The sequence below is a fragment of the Herpailurus yagouaroundi genome, unplaced genomic scaffold (assembly GCF_014898765.1).
Source record: "Herpailurus yagouaroundi ecotype Mexico unplaced genomic scaffold, PumYag 141, whole genome shotgun sequence".
Classification (NCBI taxonomy): Eukaryota; Metazoa; Chordata; class Mammalia; order Carnivora; family Felidae; genus Herpailurus; species Herpailurus yagouaroundi.
In genome coordinates, this window is record NW_024412396.1 from 1,307,136 (window position 1) to 1,333,103 (window position 25,968).

At 40.6% G+C, this 25,968-nt stretch overlaps 2 protein-coding genes and 1 long non-coding RNA gene across 9 annotated transcripts in view; 1 reads left to right on the forward strand and 2 right to left on the reverse strand.

Moving 5' to 3' along the window:
- SUPT16H (SPT16 homolog, facilitates chromatin remodeling subunit) overlaps positions 1-20,655 on the reverse strand; it is a 39,520-nt gene extending 18,865 nt beyond the window's left edge. Inside the window, exons 1-7 of the mRNA XM_040476591.1 lie at positions 20,466-20,655; positions 6,348-6,440; positions 5,072-5,242; positions 4,133-4,285; positions 3,175-3,321; positions 2,600-2,751; positions 1,215-1,387 (exon numbers count right to left, since the gene is read on the reverse strand). Of these exons, the coding sequence (XP_040332525.1) occupies positions 1,215-1,387; positions 2,600-2,751; positions 3,175-3,321; positions 4,133-4,285; positions 5,072-5,242; positions 6,348-6,440; positions 20,466-20,531 (955 nt within the window). The 5' untranslated portion in view covers positions 20,532-20,655. The remainder of the gene's footprint in view (positions 1-1,214; positions 1,388-2,599; positions 2,752-3,174; positions 3,322-4,132; positions 4,286-5,071; positions 5,243-6,347; positions 6,441-20,465) is intronic.
- A 715-nt stretch (positions 20,656-21,370) lies between these two features.
- On the forward strand, positions 21,371-25,705 carry LOC121031437 (uncharacterized). Its single transcript, XR_005790715.1, has 3 exons — positions 21,371-21,486; positions 21,597-21,662; positions 25,600-25,705. It is a non-coding gene; the product is annotated as an uncharacterized LOC121031437 (long non-coding RNA).
- The window catches only part of CHD8 (chromodomain helicase DNA binding protein 8), a 62,057-nt gene continuing 57,862 nt past the window's right edge, over positions 21,774-25,968 (reverse strand). For 3 of the 7 annotated variants that reach the window (XM_040476577.1, XM_040476578.1, XM_040476574.1), the window contains 3 exons: positions 25,653-25,832; positions 25,138-25,254; positions 21,774-22,758 (listed from right to left, as the gene is read on the reverse strand). In XM_040476577.1, the coding sequence (XP_040332511.1) occupies positions 22,192-22,758; positions 25,138-25,254; positions 25,653-25,832 (864 nt within the window). In that variant the 3' untranslated portion in view covers positions 21,774-22,191. The remainder of the gene's footprint in view (positions 22,759-25,137; positions 25,255-25,652; positions 25,833-25,968) is intronic. The other 4 variants (XM_040476572.1, XM_040476573.1, XM_040476575.1 and 1 more) reach the window with 2 other exon arrangements.

The following is a 25,968-nucleotide window of genomic DNA, read 5'->3' on the forward strand; positions in this document are numbered from 1 at the left end:
CATTTTGAAAAATAGGACTACTGAATGAGTGAATTACTATTACAAAGACTCCGGCCTTGAGGGAGACAAACCATAAGAGACTCTTAAATACAGAGAATAAACTGAGGTTTGCTGGAGGAGAGCTGGGTGGGGAATGGGCTAAATAGGCATTAAGGAGGGCACCTGTTGGGATGAGCACTGGGTGTTACACGTAAGTGATAAATCTCTCAATTCTATTCCTGAAATTGTTATTACGCTGTACGTTAACTTGAATTTAAATTAAAAAAATAAACTTTTTAAAAATTAAAAAAAAGGGGCACCTGGGTGGCCGAGTTGATTAAATGTCTGACTGCAGCTCACATCATGATCTCATGGTTCGTGAGTTCAAGCCCCATGTCAGGCTCTGTGCTGACAGCTCAGAGCCTGGAGCCTGCTTCTGATTCTGTGTTTCCATCTCTCTCTGCCCCTCCCCTACCCACGCTCTGTGTCTCTCTCAAAAATAAACATTAAAAAATTTTTTTGAAAAAAAATTAAAAAAAAAAAAAAAAAAAAGGAGGATTCTGGCCTTAACGTTTCATGATCTATAGTATGAACACAGTCTTCAAGCCAGAAGAGTCTAGATATGGTGGACTCAAAGGGGTCCTTATCCTCATCAAACTACCTGGGACTATTACTTCCAATAGGATTTCTCAAGATCGACTTGAGGTAACATGGAGGAATTGTATCTAGAAGCTATGGGCACATGGGTGGGCTTATAGAGTAGAAAACTTGAGGTCCCATTTCACCAACTAGGAGTGTAGAGTCTCAAGACAAAAGAGGTGTGGTGTCAAGCACTTTGTTTCCTTCCGAGGTATGCAATTGCTTGCTTAGCAGAGTTGCTATTAGTTTTGCCCTTAGACTAAGATTCCTTATATCCATTCAATGTAGAATTAACAATACACATTCTGTTGCTAGAGATACTAGTTCTCAGAACCAAAGAAAAGTAACAAGGCCAGATATTTTATGAAGATTTGGATGCAGAGGCCTAACTGGCCACAGAAGTTTTCTGCAAACACCAATGTAAAACCACAACAACCACTCATGCTAAAAGACTGAAGAGTGAAATGCTAGGGTGATTCAAAGCTAGTAAAATCGAATTCTATTTTTAGTATAAACGCCTCAGGGATATAAATGCACATGAACACTAGAGACACTTTAGTTTACTTCATTTCCGAATCTTTTCTAAGGCACCTCACCATGTCTTAATTCCTTTAGCAGTTCCTCTTGAAGCTGGAGCAAAAAGTTGTAATTTTCTTGAACTTCCTGAGAAGGGTCAACCATCAAAGTGCGAACAAGGTTGGAGCAGTAAGATTTGAAGCGAATACCCATGGCACAAGTGATGGCCCCAAAATGCATGTGATTCTTGTCACTAGAGACCAAAAGAAGAAAGCATTTCATTATGCAAACTAGCCAAGTCCTTAGTAGCACTGGCATAAAACATCTATAATCACCTTTCCCTGTTATATCCCATAGCTGAAGAAGGACCTACACTCTTTTTAAAAAACAGATTAGCTTATAAAGAGGTAAAATTACTGACTGAAGCTCACAGGATAAAAATTCAGTGAGAAGCTTACTTGTGGTTGCCTAAATAGACAAAAAAATATACCAAATTCTATTCATTATAGTTTTAAAGCTCAAGGGTAAGCCATCACTTTTCCACCAGCCACTATGAACTGTACTATGCATTATGAATTAGTTCCTTCAGCCTGACCAGGAAAAACAGCATTCTTCATAAATTTTTAAAAATTACAGGCACCTGGGTGGCTCAGCTGGATCAGGGCCAACTTTGGCTCAGGTCATGATCTCATAGTTCATAGAATCGAGCCTCGCTCTGAGCTCTGTGCTGACAGCTAAGAGCCTGGAGCCTGCTTGGGATTCTCTGACTCTGTCTCTCTCTCTGACCCTTCCCTGCTCTCACACATGCATGTGCTCACTCGCTCTCTCATAACTAACTAAACTAACTAACTAACTAACTAACTAACTAACTAACTAACACGTTTTCCTTTCATTCAAAGAAAAAACTCAGAAGGGGAATTACATTATGGCATATCTCATAATACCTTAATGGTTTTTCTCAACATGTTTTACATTTTTCTTGATATTTAAAACAATTTTTTTAAACATTTATTTATTTTTGAAAGAGCATGAATGGGGGTGGGGGAGCAGAGTGAGAGGGAGATACAGAATCTGAAGCAGGCTCCAGGCTCTGAGCTGTCAGGACGGAGCCCAACGTGGGGCTCGAACACATGAACTGTGAGCTCATGACCTGAGCTGAAGTCAGACGCTTAACCGACTGAGCCACCCAGGTGGCCCTCTTGGTATTTTTAATCATCTGGAAAAGCAAAATGAAATAAATGCTCAAGTAAAAGGGAGTACCAACATGAAATAAGATAAAAATATGCAGGGGTGCCTGGCTGGCTCAGTTGGTGGAGTGTCTGAATCTTGATCTCTCAGCTGTGAGTTTGAGCTCCATGTAGGGTATAGAGACTAAACTTTTCTGAATTCCAAAATGAGTCCAAGAAAAAAACAGGCCGAAAGCTGAAATGCTCTGATTGTTATAATCTGAAGTTCTCATACTTACCTCACCACACTGAACTTGAGATTATAGTTGCCACCACTCTGAATGATAGGAGGGTAACACATCTCCACAGTAGAAGGGTCTGCCCCAGCAAGGTATTTTTTCTCTTCAATGGCCTTTTCCACAGACTCAGCCAGTTTGCTGTGTCGAACTTTCTATAAGCATAAAGAAATAAAATAGTTAACAATATTCACCAGAGGGTGGCAAAGAGTCTAAAAGTGTTGAATTTTTGGACATTATTTGAGGACAACACATGTCCTGACATCACTGAGGATGTTATATAAGCCTTATGAAATGGCTTATGTGTCAGGTAATATACTGGTATACCTGCAAAGCAGATTTTGAGAATACTGTGAAATTCACAGCTATGCAAGGAATTCTCAAGTAAAATACTGGATAACATCAGGAAACTAGCGCAGGTTTATAGTTATTTTGAAAGAGAACTGGCAAAATTACACACCAGCAACTTCTGTATCAAAGGCCTAATTGCAAAGGAAGCCAAACAGCAAAAAACACTGCACAGTAGGGACTTACTTGTGCTTCATTAAAATAGTACAGACTTTCCCCTCTCCATTTACCTCATCTGCATCAACTATTTCCATGACTCTTTCCTTGAAGAATTTGTTGAAGACCTCAGAAGTGATGCTAGCTGCTTTCTTCATTAGGTTGAGCTCCCCATCCTCCTTTACAGCAATGGTATAAGCCACAACCGCACTGATATCTATCTGCAGTCAAAGTGATAAGAATTTCTAACAGGTAAATACAGAACTGCTAAATAAATGCATCTCTCCCAGTGTGAGTATCATCAGTGAAGTTACCTGGTTATTTAGCACACCATTCATCAGTAGTTTACGGAATATAAAAATACTCTTTTCTTGGATTGAATAAACATTTAAAATAGCTCATTACCAGGTCACTGTGTGTATTCTAAAAGGCATTGAACTAATATACCATTTAAATGTAAATGTAAATGCTCCTCTCTAGAGGATCTTATAAAGGCAGAAGAGGAAGACAGGCAGGAGAGCAGGGAGGGGAAAAAAATGTATTTTTTCTGGATAAGAGATTTTTCTGGGGGCACCTGGGTGGCTCAGTCAGTTAAGAGTCTGACTCTTGATTGCGGCTCAGGTCATGATCTTGTGGTTTGTGAGCTTAAGCCCTGCATGAGGCTCTGTAAGGAAAGTGAGGAGCCTGCTTGGGATTCTCTCTCCCTCTCCCCTGCTTGTGCCTCAATGCTCTCCCAAAATAAATATTTAACAAAAAAAAAAAAAAAAAAAAAGAGAGAGAGAGAGAGAGAGAGAGAGAGAGAGAGGTTTCTGTTTCCGTTTCCCCCTGCAAGGGCTAAACTATCTTCCAAATGGGCCATTCCTGACTGGAAAGTCAAAATGGCTTACTGCTCACCCAAACAGAATGGAAAATGGAAATCTGAAGGAATATATACTTTTCCCAAAACATATTCTTTGCACTATCTGTTATGGAAAGCTGTCACACTTCTATCTTCGCAACTCCTAATCTGCATGTTTCTGGGAGTGTTCTCACTTTGTCAAAGCCCTCTTTGTTGAGGCAGTCGTTCCAGTTCTTCATGAACTCTCCAGGGAACTTGTCTTTGCTGAACACTCCAATCTTCTTGCCGTTCTTGCTTTCTTTAATGGCTTCAATCATTTTGTCAAAGCTGCTCTTATTGCTTTCATTCTATCAGTGCCACAAAGAAAAGACTCTTGTTAATTAGTTTTAGAATTAGATATCTATGTTCTACTAGTAACAGGCACAGACAAATATTTGGAACCATAGAAAGAATAAATTTTTCTCCCCATGCCTCACCTACTTACTCCCTTATGAAAGAATGTGACACTAAAAGTTAACACAAAATTTCTTTGGATATTTTTACAAACTAAAGTGCCACATGAGTTGACAAGACTATTCTTTTTCTTCAGGAACAGCTAAAACACTCATGCACATAGGGGAACAACATTCTGAGAAAAAGTGTCAGGTGGAAAGTACGACAAAAAAGACCACATATGATAAACACTGAGTATGAGGTATATCTGTTTTCTTAAGGATGTTTAAAATTATTTTTGTTCTAGGGGTGCCCAGCTGGGAGAGCCTGCAACTCTTGATCTCAGGCTTGTGAGCTCCAGCCCCATGTTAGGAGAGGACTTAAAACAAAAAACCCCCAGTTGTTTATGCCAATTGAAGTACTAAGATGAAAACAAACAAGTTGACATTACCCTTGAGAATGGACAGATAAAGTCCATGTTTGACAGAATCTCACAGCCTGTGTGTTTTGCTATAGAACCGACAGGGTTACTGAACTTTTTTCTTCCTAACAAACACAACGAAGATGTGCTAAAACTTTGTAATTACAATGTTAGCCAGCAAAAATCTTCTCCTGTATATTTTTAAATTCCTAGAGGGATTTCCACTTATTACTTTTAAACATTCTTTCACATTTATGACACATTCTTTACTAGTTCTGACCTTTTCCCGTATCAGCAGTGTGATGGCAGGGGCTCCATTTGCATTCTCATTGCCCTTAGTGTTAGCAATCTGTTTTAAAAACTCCACTTTCTTCTTGCTGGCCATAAAGATAATTTTGTCATCACAGAAGACCATGATAGTATCAGTCAGTTCATAACCAAAGAGCCACGTCTATAGGAAAAGACAAAAGTAACAACAATATTTACAAATTAAAAAAAATTAATGTACTTACTCAGAAGTATTTATATAATAAGGTATCTGGAATTAACTTCAAAATAAGCTAGATGTGGATACAAATGAAATGAAACTGGCCAAGAGCTTACAATTTATTGGATAATGGGTACATATTGGATAATGGGTACATTAGAGTATCACATTATTATCTACTTTGATGTTTGAAATATTCTATAATAAAGACCACCAAATCACACGGATAATTTGTGTTTCTATGAACTATACGGTTATTTAGTAGAACAGAAACGCATAAAACAAGGAACAAAGTAGCACATCAGGGAAATGCACATTCTACCTCCCCCAAAGACTGCTAGCTGCCTACCAATTATTCACTTCTTCCCTCTCAGAAAGACTTGGGATTGTTAGCTGGGCACACTCAGCATGAAGACTACTTCCTATCCTTTCTTGCAGCTTATGGCCATTAAATTCTGGCCAATAAGTTATAAATAGAAGTATTCTGTGGGACTTCCAGTATCTTCACAAAGGGAAAGATGTCTTCATTTTCTTCCCTTTCTCCATTCTTTCCACTTGGAATGCAGATGTAATGGCTGGAGCTCTAGCAATTTCTGCACCATGAGCCCAAGGGCTGGCCTCTACGTATGGCAGAAGACAGACCAGAAAAACCCTGTGTCCCTGAAGACTAACTAAAAGAGAAAAAACCATTCTACTTAATCCACTGTTAGATTTTATTGTTATATACGATTAAATCTATCCCAATTTATATACTTCTTTTTTGGGGCTGTCCGCCAAACCTTTTTTTATGTTTCTTTAGTTGAAGTATGGTTGTTTCTTTCTTTCTTTTTAAATAAGGATGTGTTTATGTTTTAAAATTTTTTCTTTCTTGTTTTGTGTGTGTGTGGGGGGGGTCCACTGAGCTTTTAATGATGATGGAAATATTCTCTACCAGCTCCAATATGGTACTTAGTACTTGAGACTTGGGACTGAAGAATTTAATTTTTAATGTGGCTAGTGAATACCACACTGAACAGTGCAATCGATGATTCGAGGATTCTCAGGCCTAAAACTGCCATAAACCTCTCACCTGTAAGGCAGTCGATTTGGCATAAACAATTTCTTCATCAACACCCACTGATACAACAATGGCATCAACGTTGGCATATTCATCTTCTCCTTTCTGAAAAGTAAAGAGTAGGTAATTTGGTCATCTTTATATCCTAGTAAAACTGGAATACAAAGTTCAGTATTTACTCAGGGTATAGAATTTTTTCCTAATAGTAATGCCAAGTTTGCTTGGCAGCCTCACAGTCATTACTCTTTGTTAAACAGCTTTATTGAGAGAGAACTTACATACAATTCAATGGCTTTTAGTGTGTTCAGAGTTCTGCAACCATCACAATCTAACTTTAGAACATTTTCCTCTTTCCCAAAAGATGGCCTACATCTCCACCTAGGTCTAGGCAACTGTTAACCTAACTGGTCTGTACGGATTTGTCTATTCTGGACATTTAATATAAATGGAATAACATATGTGGCCTCTGCATCTGGCTTCTTTCACTTAACATGCTTTCAAGGTTCACCTATGTTGTAGCATGTGTCAGTATTTTGTCCTTTCTGTGACTAACAACCCACTGTATGGATCTACTACTGTATCTATTCATCAACTGCTGGACATCTGGCTTATTGCCATATTTTGGCTATTGTGAATAATGGTGCTATGAAGATTCATGTCAGTTTTTGTGTGGACATACTTCTCTTGAGTACATACCTAGGTGAAGAATTACTAGGTCATATATATGGTAACTCTGTGTTTAACTTTTTGAGGAGCCAGACTGTTTTCCAGAGTGACCGCACCATTTCATATTCTCAAACAGCAATTTATCAGGATGCCAAATTCTCCATATCTTGACTAACACATATTGATTGGCTTTTTTTTATTAGAGCCATTGTCCACTGCATGTGAAGTAGTATCTCACTGTAGTTTTGATCTGCATTTCTCTGACAGCTAATGATGCTGAGCACCTTTTCATGTGATTATGGACCATTTGTCTACCTTCTTTGGAGAAGCACCTATTCACATCCTTTGCCCATTGTGTAACTGAATTACTGTTTTATTATTCAGTTATAAGAGCTCCTTTTATATTCCAGATATGTCTCTTATCAGATATGACTTACAAATTTTCTCCATTCAGTGGCTTTTCACTTTCCTAATGATGTTGTCCTTTCACATATGATAGTTTTTAATTCTGAAGGAGTCCAAATTATTTTCTTGTGCTTTTGAGGTCATATCTAAGAAGGCTTTGTCTAATCCAAGGACATAAAAGATTTACCTGTATTTCTATAGCAGTTTTATAGTTTTAGCTCTGATATTTAGATCTAGGATTCATTTTGAGTTAATTTTTGTGTATGGTGCAGGGAAGAGGCCTAACTTCATTTTTTTGCATATGGTTACCTCATTGTTGAAAAGACTATTCTTGGGGTGCCTGGGTGGCGCAGTCGGTTAAGCGTCCGACTTCAGCCAGGTCACGATCTCGCGGTCCGTGAGTTTGAGCCCCGGGTCAGGCTCTGGGCTGATGGCTCAGAGCCTGAAGCCTGCTTCAGATTCTGTGTCTCCCTCTCTCTCTGCCCCTCCCCCGTTCATGCTCTGTCTCTCTCTGTCCCAAAAATAAATAAACGTTGAAAAAAAAAAAAAGAAAAGACTATTCTTTCCCCCACTGAACTGTCCCAGTCAAAAAATCAAATTATGTATTAGGGGAAAAAAAATCAAATTATGTATTAGAAAAAAAGTCAAATGACAAATGTGAGGGTTTATTTTTGGATTCTCAATTCTATTCCGTTATCTAAGCATCCATCTTGTACCAATATCATGTCGTTTTGATTACTCCAGCTTTATCTTAAGTTTTGAAATTGAGAAGTGTGAGTCCTGCAACCACTCCATCAGCTACTCTTCAATGGTTCCGTAAGACCAAAAGACTGGAAATTGTGGGCTAGAAGGTCAAATCTCTAACTTCCCCTATAAAGTCAAGAAAAACATCTACATCAGACTCTTCCACACAACAAAGCTTCTGGTTGCCAGTAAGATTCCAAATATAGTACAACAATTAAGGGTTCTGTTGAATTTCTCTACCACAAAAAAATGCATAACCCGAAGAAATTACCACATAGAAACTGTATGCATTCCCCCACTGATTTTCAGGAAGAAAATGTTTTCCTTCAGGTTGGGAAGGTTTATCATTAGTTCTCACTGATAATGCGAAAGCAATGGTAGTTAAAACAGCTAGTGCCTTCAGGTCCCTGGGTGGCTCAGTCGGTTAAGTGTCTGACTTTGGCTCAGATCATGATCTCATGGTTCATGGGTTTGAGTCCTGCGCTGGGCTCTGTCCTGACAGCTCAGAGCCTGGAGCCTGCCAAGGATTCTAATATATATATTTTTAATATTTGTTTTTGAGAGAGACAGAGAGACAGAGAGAGAGAGAGAGAGAGAGAGAGAGAGGGAGAGAGAGAAAGAACAAGCAGGGGGAGGGGCAAAGAGAGAGGGAGACACAGAATCTAAAGGAGGCCCCAGGCTATGAGCTTCCAGCACAGAGCCCGACACAGGGCTTGAACCCACCAACTGTGAGATCATGACCTAAGCTAAAGTCCAGCACTGAACCAACTGAGCCACCCAGGCGCCCCTTCCGATTCTGTGTCTCCCTCTCTGTCTGCACTATCTCTCAAAAATAAATAAAAACATTAAAAAATATTAAAAAGAAATTAAACAACAACAAAAACAGCTAGTGCCTTAGCACAAATCAAGGTAATTGGCACCAAAGTAATTCATTACCACATACTCGTGGAAGGGGGGGCTATTTCTCTAACACTGTCCTTGATGCAATAAAAATGATCAACAGTAAGTAATCCCAACACTCTAGCATGTCTTTTTAATATTTTGTATAAAGAAACGCGAAGTACACACAAACCACTTCTGTGTGCAAACTGAAATATGATGGTTATCTTAAGGAAAACTTTACAATTATTCGAATAACAAGTTGAAGTAGCCATTTAAGCAGACTTGGGTAACAGGCATACATTTTCTTGAAAATGAGTGAAGTGAGCCTGTCACTTCAAGGAAAATGAAAATGTATTATGTAGTCAATGATAAAATTTGAGTTTATCACCTTTGTGATGGGCAGTGGAAAACTAGGCATTTTATAGGAATTAAAATCCTTGGAATAGTTGAGTTTGCTTCCCCATCTGCATAAAAAAGCTGAGTATGTGGGCCTTTTTTTCTGTCTCCCTATTTTCAGTTTTATTGAGATCCCTTTGGATAAATTTCCCATATCATTAATGACTAAGTTACATGATTACACTGTGTATACTTTTTAAAAATGTATTACTATGTATTCTGAATTTTTATACATGTTGATATCTTTTTCTTTGTTGAAAGGTTTTGACAGGAGCAAGATTTCAAATATCAAAAAATACTAAAAGAGGCTTTTTGATTAATTTCAGTGGTTTTTACAGACAGATGTATGGGCATGGAAATTACACTTATCTGTAGCTAGAACACATAAGCATTAAACATAGGCAGTTTCCTGTTCCTAATTTTGGGAGGTTATCAAGGTAGCGGCAATATTATTGCCACAAAATCCATGTTTAATGAAGAACTAGAGCATATGTAGCAAAAATTGGGAGAGGAGAGAATGTTTAATACCAAAATTAGTGTTAATGTGTGATGTCATCGGAATCATATAGCTCAGCTGTTCTCAGACTGATAGCAGGCCCTTTTACATTCTTAAATCATTCAAGACCCTAAAGAGCCTTTCTTGGCATTGGTTGTATCAAGGTTCCCCTTCCCCTCCCCCATGGTCTTGTGTTAAGTTTCTCAGGACCCACATATGAGTGAAAACATACGGTATCTGTCATTCTCTGCCTGACTTATTTCACTTAGCATAACACTCTCCAGTTCCATCCACATTGCTGCAAATGGCCAGATTTCATTCTTTCTCATTGGCAAGTAGTATTCCATTGTATATATAAACCACATCTTCTTTATCCATTCGTCAGTTGATGGACATTTAGGCTCTTTCCATAATTTGGCTATTGTTGAAAAGTGCTGCTATAAACATTGAGGTACATGTGCCCTTATGCATCATCACTCCTGTATCCTTTGGGTAAATTCCTAACAGTGCTATTGCTGGGTCACAGGTTAGATCTATTTTTAATATTTGAGTTTTCAAGCAAAGATCAGAGCCTGTTGGGCTCTGTGCTGACAGCTCAGAGCCTGGAGCCTGCTTTGGATTCTGTGTCTCCCTCTCTCTCCGTTCCTCCCCTGCTCTCTCTCTCTCTCAAAAAGAAATAAAGATGGGGCACCTGGGTGGTGCAGTCGGTTAAGCGTCTGACTTCAGCCAGGTCACGATCTCGCGGTCTGTGAGTTCGAGCCCCGCGTCAGGCTCTGGGCTGATGGCTCAGAGCCTGGAGCCTGTTTCCGATTCTGTGTCTCCCTCTCTCTCTGCCCCTCCCCCGTTCATGCTCTGTCTCTCTCTGTCCCAAAAATAAATAAACGTTGAAAAAAAATTTTTTTTAAAGAAATAAAGATTAAAAAAAAAAAATTTTTTTTTTAAACACAAGGGTGCCTGGGTGGCTCAGTCAGTTAAGTGTCTGATTCTTGATTTTGGCTCAGGTCATGACCTCACAATTCGTGGGTTCAAGCCCAAAGATGGGCTCTGTGCTGACACTGTGGAGCCTGCTTGGGATTCTCTCTCTCCCTCTCTCAAAATAAATAAATAAGCATTAAAAACAAACAAAACTCCCAAAACACAAGGGGCACCTGGGTGGCTCAGTCAGTTGAGCATCTGTCTCTAGGTTTTCGCTCAAGTCATCATCCCAGGGTCATGAATCAAGTCCTATGTCGGGCTCTACCCTGAGTGTCAAGGCTGCTTGGGATTCTCTCTCTCCCTCTGTCTCTAAAACAAAACAAAACAAAACAAAAACAAAACACAAGAAACAGCAAGCGTTGGCAAGGATGTGGAGAAAAGGAACCCTTGTGCACTGTTGATGGGAATGCAAACTGGTACAGCTACTGTGGAAAAGAGTAAGAAGGTTCCTCAAAAAGTTAAAAATAGGGGCGCCTGGGTGCCTCAGTCGGTTAAGCGTCCGACTTCGGCTCAGGTCATGATCTCGCAGTTCGTGGGTTCGAGTCCTGCATCGGCTCTGTGCTGACAGCTCAAAGCCTAGAGCCTGCTTCAGATTCTGTGTCTCCTTCTCTCTCTGTTCCTCCCCTGCTCATGCTCTGTCTCTCTCTCTCTCTCAAAAATAAATAAAGATTAAAAAAAATTTTTTTTTAATTTTAAGAAAAGTTAAAAATAGAACTACCCTCTGATCCAGTAATCACGCTACTGGGTATTTACACACCCAAAATACAAAAACACTAATCTGAAAGGATATATGTACCCTTATGTTTTATTGCAGCATCATTTACAATAACCCAATCATGGAAGCAGCCCAAGTGTCCACTGATACGTGAATGGATAAAGAAATGGCATATATATTTATATATATATATATATATATACACACACACATATATACATATATATACATACACACATATATATACACAAACACACACATATATAATGGGATATTATTAAACCATAAAAAAGAATAAAATCTTGCCATTTGCAATGACATGGATGGAACTCAAGTATGATGCTAAGCATAGTAAGTCAGAGAAAGACGAACACCACATAATTTCACTAGTATGTGAATTGTAAGAAACAAAATAAATGAACAAAGAAAAAAAAAGAGAAACAGACCAAGAAACAGACTCGTAACTATAGAGAATAATGGTTACCAGAGGGGAGGTGGGTGGGGAAGTGTGTTAAATAAGTGATGGGGATGAAGAGTACACTTATCATGATGAGCACTGAGTAACGTATAAAAGCACTATATTGTACACCCGAAACTAATATAACACTGTATGTTAACTATATTGAAATTAAAATAAAAGCTTAATAAAAAAATTTTTAAAAAAGAACATATCTGTTCAATGCTAGTCCTTAACACCTGGTAGAATTTAATAATGCTGTTGTGCTTATATGATCTTTACTTTTTAATTTTGGAAAGTGACACAATTTTCCATTTATAGTGATGTAAAGGATCCTTTCTGAATATAGTTAGATTTAAAGAATTCAACAGGATTCTGGAAGATAAAAGAGGACATGAGTGGGAAACAACTAAGCAGAGCTATGGTAGCTGCACCCCAAGTGCCTGACAAGCTTTCTCAATGGTAAGGTATACAGATCTCAAAGAGCCCCGGGGGCTAAACTCTGGAGGCACCAAGTATCAGCGAAAGGGAATGGAGTATATTGCACTTGGGTGAGTTCAGGGCTAAAAACGGAAGGTCTGGTCAGTAAGCTTAAGAGAGGGACTCCCCTGCCTCTTGCCCCCCCAGTTCTTGAAAGTCCTGAGACAACACCTAATCCTTTAGCAAAAAGACTTTTTATTTAATCTCTGGAAAAATGAGCTCAAAAAGGCTCTAGCTTCAGATGTTAGGCACAGCAGAAGCAAGTACTAATTTTTAGAAAGTTAAAGTTTGTATTTTGAGTGACCATCAGGAACGAATGAAGAGGATTTTTCTTTGCATGTCCTCACTGAATTCAGAGAAAACTCTTCACATACTGACATTTGGGGGTCCTCCATGGAATAAGTGAGCCTATTCACTCTACAGTTACTCCTATTCTTTGAGAGGCCCCATCCATGCAGAGCTGCCAACCAATGTCTTACTATTTTATTCTTAATGCGGATGGGTAGCCAAGTCTTACTTTGGTGTCTGTGAGGTCTCCAATATGTAAGAGGAATCAAGGAAACTCAGAGGAAACAGACAACACAGAGAACAGAAGATAAAAATTAAATAAAAACACCTCCTATAAAATATAGTATATCCATGAAACAACAAGAGTGTAGAGGTTAAGAAGAAATTAAAAATAGCTGAAAATTTTAAAAATCTGTAAGTGGGAAAATAAAGTTAAGAAGCAGTATTGGAAATAGAGGACAAAGATAGGAAACAAAACTGAAAGATAACCAACAAACTTAAGTCAAGCGGTCTAAAGCTCTGGAAGGAGAATATCAGGGGCAACAAAAAAGATCACTGAGGAAATGGAGGGAAAAAAGTAATCAAACAGTGAATGATTCTAACACTGAAGGGCACTGAGCCTGGAGACTGAATAGACCCTCCCCCGCCCCCCCTGACTTCCCAATTCAATGCATGGAAGAAAAAAAAAAAAGGCTCATATGAAGGCAGTGAGATTTCAAAACACAAGGGATAAAGAGAGGATTTGAAATGTTTCAGAGAGAACAGGCCATATATACTGAATCAGGAAAGAGACACATTTGCCTTCTGAAAATACTGCAAGTTTGAAGACTACCGAATGACTGCTTAGATTCTGAGCTGAATTCTGAGAGATTTTAAACCTTGAATTTTAATCACACTTAACTATATTATTAACCAAAAGTGAAGACAGAATAAAACTTAAGACACACAACCGCTTAAGAAACATATATTCTCTATATCCTTTAAAAAGCTCTTAGAGAAAATGCTCTTACAAGAAAAAAAAAATCAACACAAAGGTTGTAGGATATAGGGGACCCAATATTGGAAAGTCCCAAGTTCAGTAGGCCTGGAGAACAACCTGTACAGATAGAACAATATAATGTAAGGTTGGGGGAGGGGAATGGTGGTGAAGCTAAAAAAACAACACAGAATTGGGGCGCCTGGGTGGCTCTGTCAAGCATCTGGACTCTTGATTTTAGCTCAGGTCATGATCCCACGGTTCATGGGATGGAGCCCCACACTGGGCACTGACAGCGTGGTGCCTGCTTGGGATTCTGTCTATCTCTCTCAAAATAAATAAACTTAAAAAAAAAAAAACAAAACCCCAACACAGAATTAATAAAATATCTGACAAGTGTGAAAAATTTAAGTGTATTTATTTGGAGAGAGAACACGAGTGGGGGAGGGGCAGAGACAGAGAAGGAGACAGAGAATTCTAAGCAGACTCCATGCTGTCAGTGCAGAGCCTGATGCAGGGCTCGATCCCACAAACAGTGAGATCATGATCTGAGCTGAAATTAAGAGTCAGATGCTCAACCAAATGAGACACCCAGATGCCCCAAGTGTGACAATTTTAAAATAAAAGATTGAGAAGATTATGACAGACCTGAGGAAATAATTAGGGCTAGGAGCATTTAAAAAAAGAGAGAAATTTAGGCAATCACTAGTGTCAGGAAAAATGAATTGTAGAGAATAGGAGAGGTAATTGTACTTTATTACTTCACCGAGCAGTGAAAGTATCTACATGAGCATAAAAATGTAAACTTACTACTGATTTTAAAATACTTTTTTTTTTAAATGTTTATTTATTTTTGAGACAGAGAGAGACAGAGCATGAACAGGGGAGGAGCAGAGAGAGAGAGGGAGACACAGAATCCAAAACAGGCTCCAGGCTCTGAGCTGTCAGCACAGAGCCTGACGCGGGGCTCGAACTCACGGACCATGAGATCATGACCTGAGCCGAAGTCAGATGCTTAACTGACTGAGCCACCCAGGGGCCCCAACTTACTACCAATTTTAATAAAAATTGTGAAAAAAAAAAAACTTATCAAGAGGGGTGGATATGTGATAAATCAAGTATAATAAAATGTCAATTATTAATGTAGGTGGTGGGTACACAGGTGTTCACTGTAAAAATCTTTCACTTTTCTGTTTGAAGTTTTCCATAACAATGTGTCAGGGAGAAATTTATTTATTTATTTATTTTTAATGTTTATTTATTTTTGAGACAGAGAGAGACAGAGCATGAACGGGGGAGGGTCAGAGAGAGGGAGACACAGAATCTGAAACAGGCTCCAGGCTCTGAGCTGTCAGCACAGAGCCCGACGCGGGGCTCGAACCCACGGACCGCGAGATCACGACCTGAGCTGAAGTTGGCCGCTTAACCGACTGAGCAACCCAGGCGCCCCAGAGAAATTTATTTTTTTTAATTTTTTTAATGTTTATTTATTGTTGAGAGAGAGGGAGAGAAACAAAGTGTGACTGGGGGAGGGGCAGAGAGAGAAGGAGACACAGAATCAATCCAAAGCAGGCTCCAGGTTCTGAGCTATCACCACAGAGCCCGATGCGCATGGCTTGAGCTCATGAGAGGTCACGAGATCGTGACCTGAGCCCATTAACCAACTGAGCTACCCAGGCAACCCTGTCAAGGAAAGATTTAAAAAGTATCAGGAGGTAAGGAAGCTGGAATGAAGTGTGACAGAATACAAAAGTTAAATGTAAATCCTAAACTACCAAAACAAGACAACAGTTAATATCTAAGACTGACAAATCAAGAAGTAACAATGTATAGACAGCATTTCAAAATATGAAGCAGAAGAACTAAAAGTAACTGCTTCTGAGGCAGTTGACTGGTTTTTAAGGTTTTCAGAACTACCTGTTTTTTAAAAACCTATGTTATTACTTAATTAAAAATAACACTTAAAGCACAAAGTACATACAGATAACAATGAATAAGCAGAAACTGTGAAGGTGGTATCAGAATAATAAAAGTTGGGGAAATACCATGACAGAGGAACAACTATCTCCCTTTGAACCAAATGGGTATTGCACTAAAAAGAGGAAACATTTTTGAAGTACCGGCTTATAGCCAGGATATAATTTGTCATTCATACCAAGACAATCTGGAGAATAAAAAGGTGTGCCATTAATAATTACATAGAGACAACAGGTGAATAGTACCAGGAAAGGAAGAACTTATGGTCACCTATATGTAGCCTGGACAGAAGTCTCTTCGAACCAAGCAAGGATGCATGAAAGCTCAGAAACTGTCACCATCGTTCACTGAGTGGCTACTACATGCCAGGCACGAGAATTGGGAACCAGGGATAAAAATGTAAGAAAGTTAGTAATGGGAGTAGACTATAAAAGTTGAGCATGCAAGAATAAATGTACCCCAACCTCCTCAGGCATTTACTTCCATCTAGCCTCCTCTTCTTGAAGTCAAGGGACCCATACATTACTTAAACCTTTACCTACCTCACTCAAGATAAAAGAGACATTAAGAATGGGAATGGGTAGAAATAACCTAATATCTTGATGAAAGAAGCATGGGAATTGCCTATATTTTAAAGAACCTTCCTAAGCCATAAAAGGTAACTGTCTACTTTTGGAGAGCAATCCAGAACAAGACACTCGTCCGCAACACAAAAATTAGCAGTCAGAAAGCACCAATTGAGCGAGGCACGGACATTATAGCATATAGTTTTCTCCATGGACACAAACTTTCTTTTTTAGAGTTAGAGCCACCCACCATTTCCATCCTGACCCGTGGCATACAGACATGTGACTGAACGTACTGGACTGGCTTGCCTTTTGAAAATGGTGGCAAATTCTGACATTTTACATAATTCTTTTGGGATAAAAGGCAGATGACTAAAGTCAAGGTTCACTCATAGCAGGATGCCCTAAGAGGTAGTGTTCTAGGTGTGCCTGGATATTGTTTCCCTCGGTTCTCAAAGCAGCTGAACTGCAAAATGGAGACTAACCTCCTTCACCTCTTACCCCATGCAGTACTAATCATAGTACCTGGTTAAAAATGATCACAATCCTGAAAAGGCTGGGAGCCCTAAATAAGGACCCAGTTAAGTATAAGAGGAGAGGAGAAGCCCAGAGCCCACTCTCACGATCCACTGCCACTACCCGGAGTTTTCTAACACAGAAATAGACAAGGGCTGCAAACGCTTGCTGCTCACGGAAGTTCTGATCTAAAATAGAAGAGGCAGGACTGGACTAGACTCCAACATCTACAGTCACAAAACAGTAATAAGTTCTAGTTGTCACGAAGATCTCCTGTTTGATTTTTGACTGAGCCGATTTTCTCATCTTTAAAATGACACTATATACTTACTAATGTTTTGGAAATTTTTACTCAAACAGAAGTGTCTGATGTTGCTGTTTTTAGACATAAATTAATGAAAACTGTAATAAAAAAATAATATGTTATTTGCAGTAGCCTCACAATATGTATTTAACCCAAACTCAATTTGCAGATGAGATTAGGAGTCACATTAGCTCCTGTTCTTATTAAAAATAACAGAACAAAACATGGGGAGCCTGGGTGGGTCAGTCAGTGGAGTGTTGGACTCTTGGTTTCAGCTTAAGTCATGATCCCAGGTCGTGAGACTGAGCCCCACGTTAGCTCAGTGCAGAGCCTGCCTGGGATTCTCTCTCCCTCTGACCCTCTCCCCTGCTCATGCTCTCTCTCTAAAAAACAAAACAAGGTTAGTAGCTTTTTGGTTCTCCACTAATCTCTATGGCTGAAGAGAGCTGGAGCTACCACACACAATCACACAGCTCTGAAAAGCTTAGGCTTGCAGGTATTTAAAACAAAAAAGTGGATGTGGCAACTAACAAATTTTCCAGTTTGTGAATTTTTTTCATAATGGATATTTCTTTGAAGATGGGTATGGACAATACAAGACTTGGGATCTGTATAGTTCAAGCTATTCCTGCATCTCAAGGCTAGTTTTCTTATTAAAAAAGGAAAAAGTGTAAAAAATACATAGAGCATGCACCTATATACTTCACTATCTTTCTGCTACAGATAAGAGAATAAGCAACCAGAATTTACCCGACAACCATGATCTTTGTTTAAGCAGGTCAGAATGAAGTCCTGTAACCTGGAAAGACTATGAAGCAGAAAGGAATTCTACAGGTGGGTTCTGGACATAATTATTAAAATTCACAGTTATAAGAAAATAGAAAGTTTATTCAAATAAGATTTTCAAAATAATTAGCCACAAATTTTGCTAATGAGTACATTTTCATATGGACTTGACACATAACTTTATACAATACCAGTTCTTCTTAACATTTAACATACCTCTTCAAATGACGTAAGTAGAAGGGCCAGGATAAACCTTAATGGTTTCTGGGCGCCTGGGTGGCTCAGTCCTTAAGCATCTGACTTCGGCTCAGGTCATGATCTCATGGTTCGTGAGTTCAAGTCCCACATCATGAGCTCGAGCCCTGCTTTGGGTGGACCTGTGCCCCACTTTTCTCTCTCTCCCTCTCTGCCCCTTGCTCACTTGCGCCCTCGCCCTCTGTCTCCCTCTCAAAAATATTGATTTTTGAGGAACAAAAAACAAGGGCCTATAATTTAACTTTCCTTGATTTAAACACTGCTACTTAAAATTATTAAGTTTGTCAATCTGTCTTTAGGCCTCCAGTTTTTCCCAGTCTCATGCTTTGCATTTATCATGTAATGGAACACTGACTAAATGAATCTTAGCTTTTGTGAATGGTCTAGAGAAGATGAAGAATAACCTGATAAACTCTTAATTACTGGGACTAGGAACAACCTACACATCTAAGCTGTATAATTTCAGGGTATATGAGTGGAAGAGAGAGTTTCTGATTTATTTATATTTATTATATACTGCACCCTTGTAAATCAATCTTTGGAAAATACTGCAACTTTCAGAAAGTTTTTTTTCCTTTTTAAAAACACATTTTTATTTTTTTTCACAGCATGCTTTTTTAATGTTTATTTTTGACAGCAGCGGGGGAGGGGCAGAGAGAGAGGGGAACAGAGATCCAAAGCAGGATCTGTGCTGACAGCAGAGAGCCTGGTGTGGGGCTCCAACTCAAGAACTGAGATTACCACCTGAGCCAAAGTCGAATGCTCAACTTTTTTTTACTGGAGAGGGGGAGGGAGAGGGAGAGGGAGAGAGAGAGAGCCCACGAGCACCAGAGAGGGAGTGAGCTTGAGCGCATGTGTGTGAGCAAGCAGGAGGGGAGACAGACAAAGGTAGTGAGAGACTCTTAAGCAGGCTCCAAGTTCAGGGAGGAGGAGCCTGTCACAACCCTGGGATCTTGAGCTGAAATCAAGAGTTCAATGCTCAACGGACTGAGCCACCCAGGTGCCCCAGAAAGTTTTTGTAACATGGATTATTTAAAAATGTAACAGTGAAAGAAAATGTGAAAACATTTGATAGAAATTAACCAATACAAAATCTTAAAAACAAAACTATGTTCAGCATTTTTCTAGGATTAAGTCCTTATTTTCATAAAAATGCAACAAAGAATCCGTTTTACTTTCAATTATCTAACGCATTTATCTTCAAAGAATTAAAGACACATGAACCTTTAATATGAGTGGCAGGAAACTGACCAAGTTTAATAGCTTGGTTTTTAGTGAAGGGTCTATTTGAACGGCAATTTACATGCTGAAAATCAGAACTGATCACTTCCGTCAGGACATTTTTCAGGTTTTAAAAAGTCTTTATTAGTTTTAGCTTCCCTGGATGACAAGAGTTCAGAGGCCAGACTTAAGCTCGACAGCTCAGCCTGCACCACAGGACGCAATCAAATGTATGAATTGATAAATTACTTTCATAAAAATAAATTTCAATCGTGGACGTTTCTCAAGCGGCAAAATTACCCAACCTTTAAAACACTGGAGACTGCAACAGCGCTTTTTCTCAACACGTGCCCCGGATACTCTACCAAAGAGGAAAACTAGTGAGGTTTTAAGCATCACATCGTTTTTGCATTACTAATGCTTGCAGGTTTTCGGCATTAGGGTTTCTGTGTTACCCACAGCAGGGCCTAGAACATGAGACGGCTGCGCGTGAGCGGTTTTTTTTGTTTTTTTTTTTTTTGAACTCCAGCAAAAGCCCCGCAAACGATAAACACGAAAAGCTGGATTCACATCTTGCTAGCCCCTCCATCCACCCTTTACGAAGAAGGTTGCCAATTCTGGCGGGACCTGGGGCGGAATACTCGGATTCTGGAAGGACAGAGCGAGTGCGTGGGTGTGTATGAACACTGCAGGAGGGGGGCAGCAAGACGTGATCACAGAGTGGGAGGGAAGGATGATGCCTCTTCCAGGGCGGGAAGGAATTGTGAGAGGAGGCTGTTATGCATGACGGGGGCCAGCACGCGGGGAAGATGGTGGTGGATGCAGGGCAGGGTGATTGCGGGGGATTCCCTGTTCCGGGGCGGCGCTGGGGGCGGCCTGCGGTGAATGGTCCTGCAGCAACTAAAGGGGCGCGACACTGAACCCGGGAATTCCCGACGGAAAGAGAAAAAAGGGCGCCGAGAAATGGGGTTATTATGGGATGGCAGAGGGGGGCTCCCCAGGGAAAATTACGGGATCTATCTCACCCGCCAATTGCTGTACAGTCTCTTCACTCGTCGGTAATAAGCGTCTTTGTCCAGAGTCACAGCCATAGCGACAGACGCCGCTCCTGCTCGGGTTCCGAGAATCACGCGAGGTCCCGGATCCGCCACCCGCTCTCGGCCCCGGAATCCCGCACTCTCCCAGTGACCCGGAAGTATCGACCTCAAAGATGCCCTTTCCGCTTCCGGGTCCCGACAGCGCTTGGAATTTTTTTTTTTCTTTTAATCCTCTCTCCGGAGGTTAGCGGAAGGAGAGGAAGAAAGACAGTGGAAAATCAACAAAATGTGCAACACAAAAAGAGTCTAGATTTTCGCGGGGTTTTGTTGTCAACTTAGCAACAGCCGCACGCGAAGCGACGTCATCACGTGACGCTCCGCCCCGCCCTCACTCTCAGCCCGGCTGCGGTTTGCAGGAGCTCCAACTTCTGGCGGAGGCGGCAGCGGCGGGGCACCGCGAAGGAAGCGGGAGGCCTGCCGAGCCTGCCCCGCCCCACACGTGCCCCGCCCCACACGAGCTGCCGCGCGCCGCTGCAATGGCCCCACCCACCGACAAACGCCGGGGAAGCGGAAAGAGCGGGAGGTGGCGTGGGACGGGAGAAGGAAGGCTGGGTGCGTTCCCCTCCTAGAAAGGGTGGGGAAGCAAAACCCTTTGCAGCTCCTGGTCTAGAAGGATCCTTCGTGGTGGGACGCTGGGTCTGAGGTTCCGGGCACACACACAGAACAAACCGAGGAGAAAAAAACGCACCCTACCAATAAATTATGGTGAAAGGACCTTGCCTTAGAAAAGGAAATGCCCAGGCTTCATCTGAGCCCTGGGATGGTGGGAGAAGAGTTGTAGGAAACTAATGGCTTGAGGGGCTTAATACAACCCAGTCTCCGCCCCCCCCCCAACCGGGCTCAAGTCTTGACAACGTTCCTTCCGGTCAGCCTGTCCCCTTGCCACAGTCCATGAAGTGACACCATTCTTAAGGCTTCTCAAAAGCACCGTTATTTCAGTTAATTCCAGGTAAAATGTACATGGTTCCTTGGCAACATTCTTCATTTTTTTTAAGAACTTGCGAGTTTGAATCTTAACATTTGCCTACTATTTACGTTAAATAATTGCCTTGCCTTTAGCAAGCTGGACTACACTTAACATATAACCTTTGGTGGAGTGGAGACGACTTGTCTGTCCTGTCCAAGGTAACTTTGTATGAGAGATAATGAACTTTGGAAATGGTACTGAAATTACCCATCATGAATTCAAAATTAACCTTTATATTGGGTTTGAGCAAATATAGAACAAAGGAAGAGTGGAAAAGGATTAACTTAAATTTATTAATGCCAAGGGGAAGGAAGGTAACAGTTCCTGACCCTCCAGCTGTATCCACAGTTCGGCCAGGAACAGGCTCTGCCAGAGGCTAGGGCCAGCGCTACATAGTCTGTGGTTAATGGAGGGGTTTAGGGAGGGGTGAGCACATCAGCTGCTCTAGTCTCCTTTCCTTCCCCAGAAATGAGGAAGTGGTCATGTATTTTTTTAGGAGTTCCCCCTGCCCACCCAATCCTCTCAATTTTGGAAGCAATCAGGTACAAGTTTTCTTTTTCCTTTTCACCTCCTGGAGTCCTGGGTTTCCCCACATCTCCCCTGCCCCTCCCACTTTTCCATAGTCCAAGGGCCAGAGTAATTGAAAATAACAGCAGCCACCCAAGCAATGGGGACCATGCTGGGGCTTCAGTCATCAGCATCTTCGCTCGAGTCTGAGTTGGCTGGCATCATAGGATCATCAATGAGTGAGAAGTCCCTTTCTGAGCTATCATAGCCCTGAGATAAATCATCATCATCATCTTCATCCTCATCGTCCTCGTCTTCCTCAGGCTGCAGTGGTGGCAACCTCAAGGCAGTACCAGAGGTGGTAGTGGCTGGTGAAGAAGGGAAGCCAGTGGCTCTCAGGCCTGGATGGTGATGGTGGTGATGGTGGGGGTGGGGGTGGTGGTGGTGGTGATGAAGCATGGTGCTGGAGTCTACATGAGGGGATGATGCTGCACCACCCATCACAAACGGCATAAAAGGCAAAGATGCAGAAGCGGCACTGCTGTGACCCAGAGATGACACAGACTGCAGGCCACTACTGCTGTGTTGGAAGGTATTATGCAGAGACAGGGACCCAGTGCCTCCACCCTGCATCAGGGCCATCATCTTAGAAAGGTCTGGTCGCATCCTACGGGCCCGCTTCTTGCTGCTGTCTGGTGCAATAGGCCCTGGCAAAACCCGGTTGAACACAGTTTCAGCATGGTGACCCTAGGAGGAAGGAAAAGAAGATGGTAAACAAGAAAGTCAAAAAGCAAAATAGAAGCCAACAGAGCCCCAGCTTGCAAATTCTTTTTCACTGACTCTATCTTTAGGAGCAGCAAAACAAGCACATTCAGATAAGGCTTGATGGTAATAAGGAGGAGGAAATGCTGGATGTAGCTGCTGGAAGCACTGCGATGCCCAAGCTAAGATCAAGGAATTGATACTGATACTCATGTGAACCAGAGTTTTCTTTTTTCCGTGACTACATTGTATCTTTAGTCCATCCGCCCATTTCTTACCTTTAAGAAATTAAAGGGGCCTGAGTAAGCCAATGAGTGAATCAGTATTTGCACAGTATACTTTACTGATGGCAGGTTGTTCACATGAAATTTATCATGTGAAGTGCAGAACGACTATATTGGTATTCACAAAATTATCACTCATTAGAATATCAGAGTGTGGTAAACTAAAGACAGGTCAGGTTAAGACTCCTGGATGTTTAGAACAACAAAAAGACTGTGGGTAGCTCCTCGTGAAATTTAAGTTTTGTTCACACTGATAAAAAGAACCTATCTGCTGAATTTTAAGTCACTTCTTCTAGATGTTCTGACTGTAAATTTTAATTAAGTATACCGAAGCTGGAACTACTGCCTCTGCTTTGCTAGACCTAAGTACAATACTGGGTAACCTAGAATTAAACTCAGACAATTGGTGCCTATATCTCTGCACTCTATTTACCAATCTAACACGTGACACGGGAATATACCTTTCTGATTTGGAGAGACAAACCTCTCAATACTCCGTATTTGTATAGACTTTTAAAATAACTATAATAGCACCTAAACTCCCACAGTTACAAGTAATAATGCAGTGCTAGATATACGATCAATTCTGTCTACATCAAAAATTCTGCACTAGTCATATTATGATTTTCTGTGACTCCCTAGGATCTTTTGTTTCAACTGACTATAAAGAAATAACAAAATACTTGAGGTAAAAATAGGTAATACTGGGGAAAAGCCTTTTTTATGAAGCTGCTCTGTAATGTGAAATTCAAGACAGAGAAGGATCCAGCCTTCAGCCATCAGTCTCACATATCAACCACTGTGCTTATTATCACACTTTTGGTCCCATAGAGGATAAGAGGATAAATTAAACTATTCTTTTATGGCCAACAATCCTTATATGAAACCACTTTTACCAATAAAAAAAAAATAAGCTTCATAAATGCCCCTCACAAATTACTATAATGTGCAAAATAATGATCTCAATTTGTTAAATGCAAAAGATAATGTTTATTTGGAAACTGACTTTGCTAAAAGATACATTGTATTTTTATATACATATTACATATATATGTAAAGAGGTACATGAAAGAGGGGATGATTAGATAAAGGGAGTATATACAAGTACTTATCACTTTAAGTGCTTCCCAAACAAACCATGATTTAATATGTTTAAAAAATATAATTACTGCCCAAAGTAAGGCTAACATAGCAAAGAGAAACTTTTACAGTTATATTTTGGTAGAAAGGATTATCAGCACTTAATCTACCAAAAGGCCTATAACTGGGGTAGTAAAAGCATAAGTACATTTGAAAATAATGGAATAACCAATGTTGTTTTAAACTATAAAACATGTTTTCCTTTCCTTTTTCCATTACTGGCGTTATTATCAGTGATTCTCAAACTCCTCCATGTTGGGAAACGCTATGACTATTTTCCTTAGTAGCCCCCAAGTCCCTTCTAAAATAAACAGGATCCTGGGGCACCTGGGTGGCTCAGTCGGTTAAGCGGCCGACTTCGGCTCAGGTCATGATCTCACAATCTGTGAGTTCGAGCCCCGCGTCAGGCTCTGTGCTGACAGCTCAGAGCCTGGAGCCTGTTTCAGATTCTGTGCCTCCCTCTCTCTGACCCTCCCCCGTTCATGCTCTGTCTCTCTCTGTCTCAAAAATAAATAAACATTTAAAAAAAAATTTTTTTTAAATAAATAAATAAACAGGATCCTAAAACTTTTAAGAGATTATCTGCTCCAATACCCTCAACTTTTCAGGATGTGCAAGCTGAAAGGTTAAAGATTTGCCAAAACTCCCTAGTCAATCAGTAGAAGAGCAGAAGGCCTTGAATGTTCCAACACATCTTACTAATTCTTGTGTTTTAATATGCTTGATGTGCTAGTTACTTTTTAGAACTTTATGCTCTTGTAGAGATGACAATGCTAAAGGACTGTATTAATACCAATAAAATTACTCTGGTTTTCTGATTGGTGGACTGAAGATAAATTTTTTTCATACACTGTTAAAAAGGTAAGTAACATAACATCAAATAATTTCTCAGTCACATCTAGTGTGGGAACAGAGTGGTTAACGCCTCAGTCTCACTCACCTTTTTCCCGTTCCTAGAGTTAGCTGTCTGGACAGGTTCCACTCCCAAACAGTTCAATTCTGCCTTATTATTTTTTTTACATCTCTGCCACTTCTGTTTTCTGCGATCCTCCATATACTGAAATAGAAAAGGATCAGTCATCCTAGAGGAATAAAAATCTTCTCTGGAGTAATTATTAAGGTACTAGTGTCTAGTTTGACAATACATGCTTATTGCATGGCTAAGTAAAGGATTAGTCCTGGTGGGAAACTGCCATTAAGCTGATCTCTCCCCCCAAAATCAGGTGATCAGATAATAATTCAACAGTAAATAACTGCCTAGTATTTAGTTTAGTAAGTGCTTTAACTTATTTTATTTTGATCCTTACAACTCTGTGAGTTGGGAAGACTGGGTATTATTATTCTGATTTGGCAGATACAGAAATGATGACATAATACGGCATGCTTCCTCCTTCTCACACAGCTTAAATACCAAGGGAATGACTTTAAATCTTGCTGGATGGAACTGCCACTCACCGCTAGAAATCGGGGATCAACAGCGAACTCTGGATGACCCTGTAACCACATCTCCAGTTCAGCCCGGCGAGGGGCATCCTCACCCACCAGCAAAGTACCATCCACCTTATTGATGACAGGGATCCGGGTCTCCAGGTCCACATCAAGGTGATTAGGCTCTTCCATGCACTCCACCTCCAGCTGCAAACCCAGAATCCACCCCCATGAGCACATACTCTTCTTTGGGGCAGGGAGGGAGGGGGAGTAGAGCCAATGGTAGCCATAAAATAATTCTAGTATCTTCTAGTCCCTTAATCCCAACTGCCTTCATCAATTA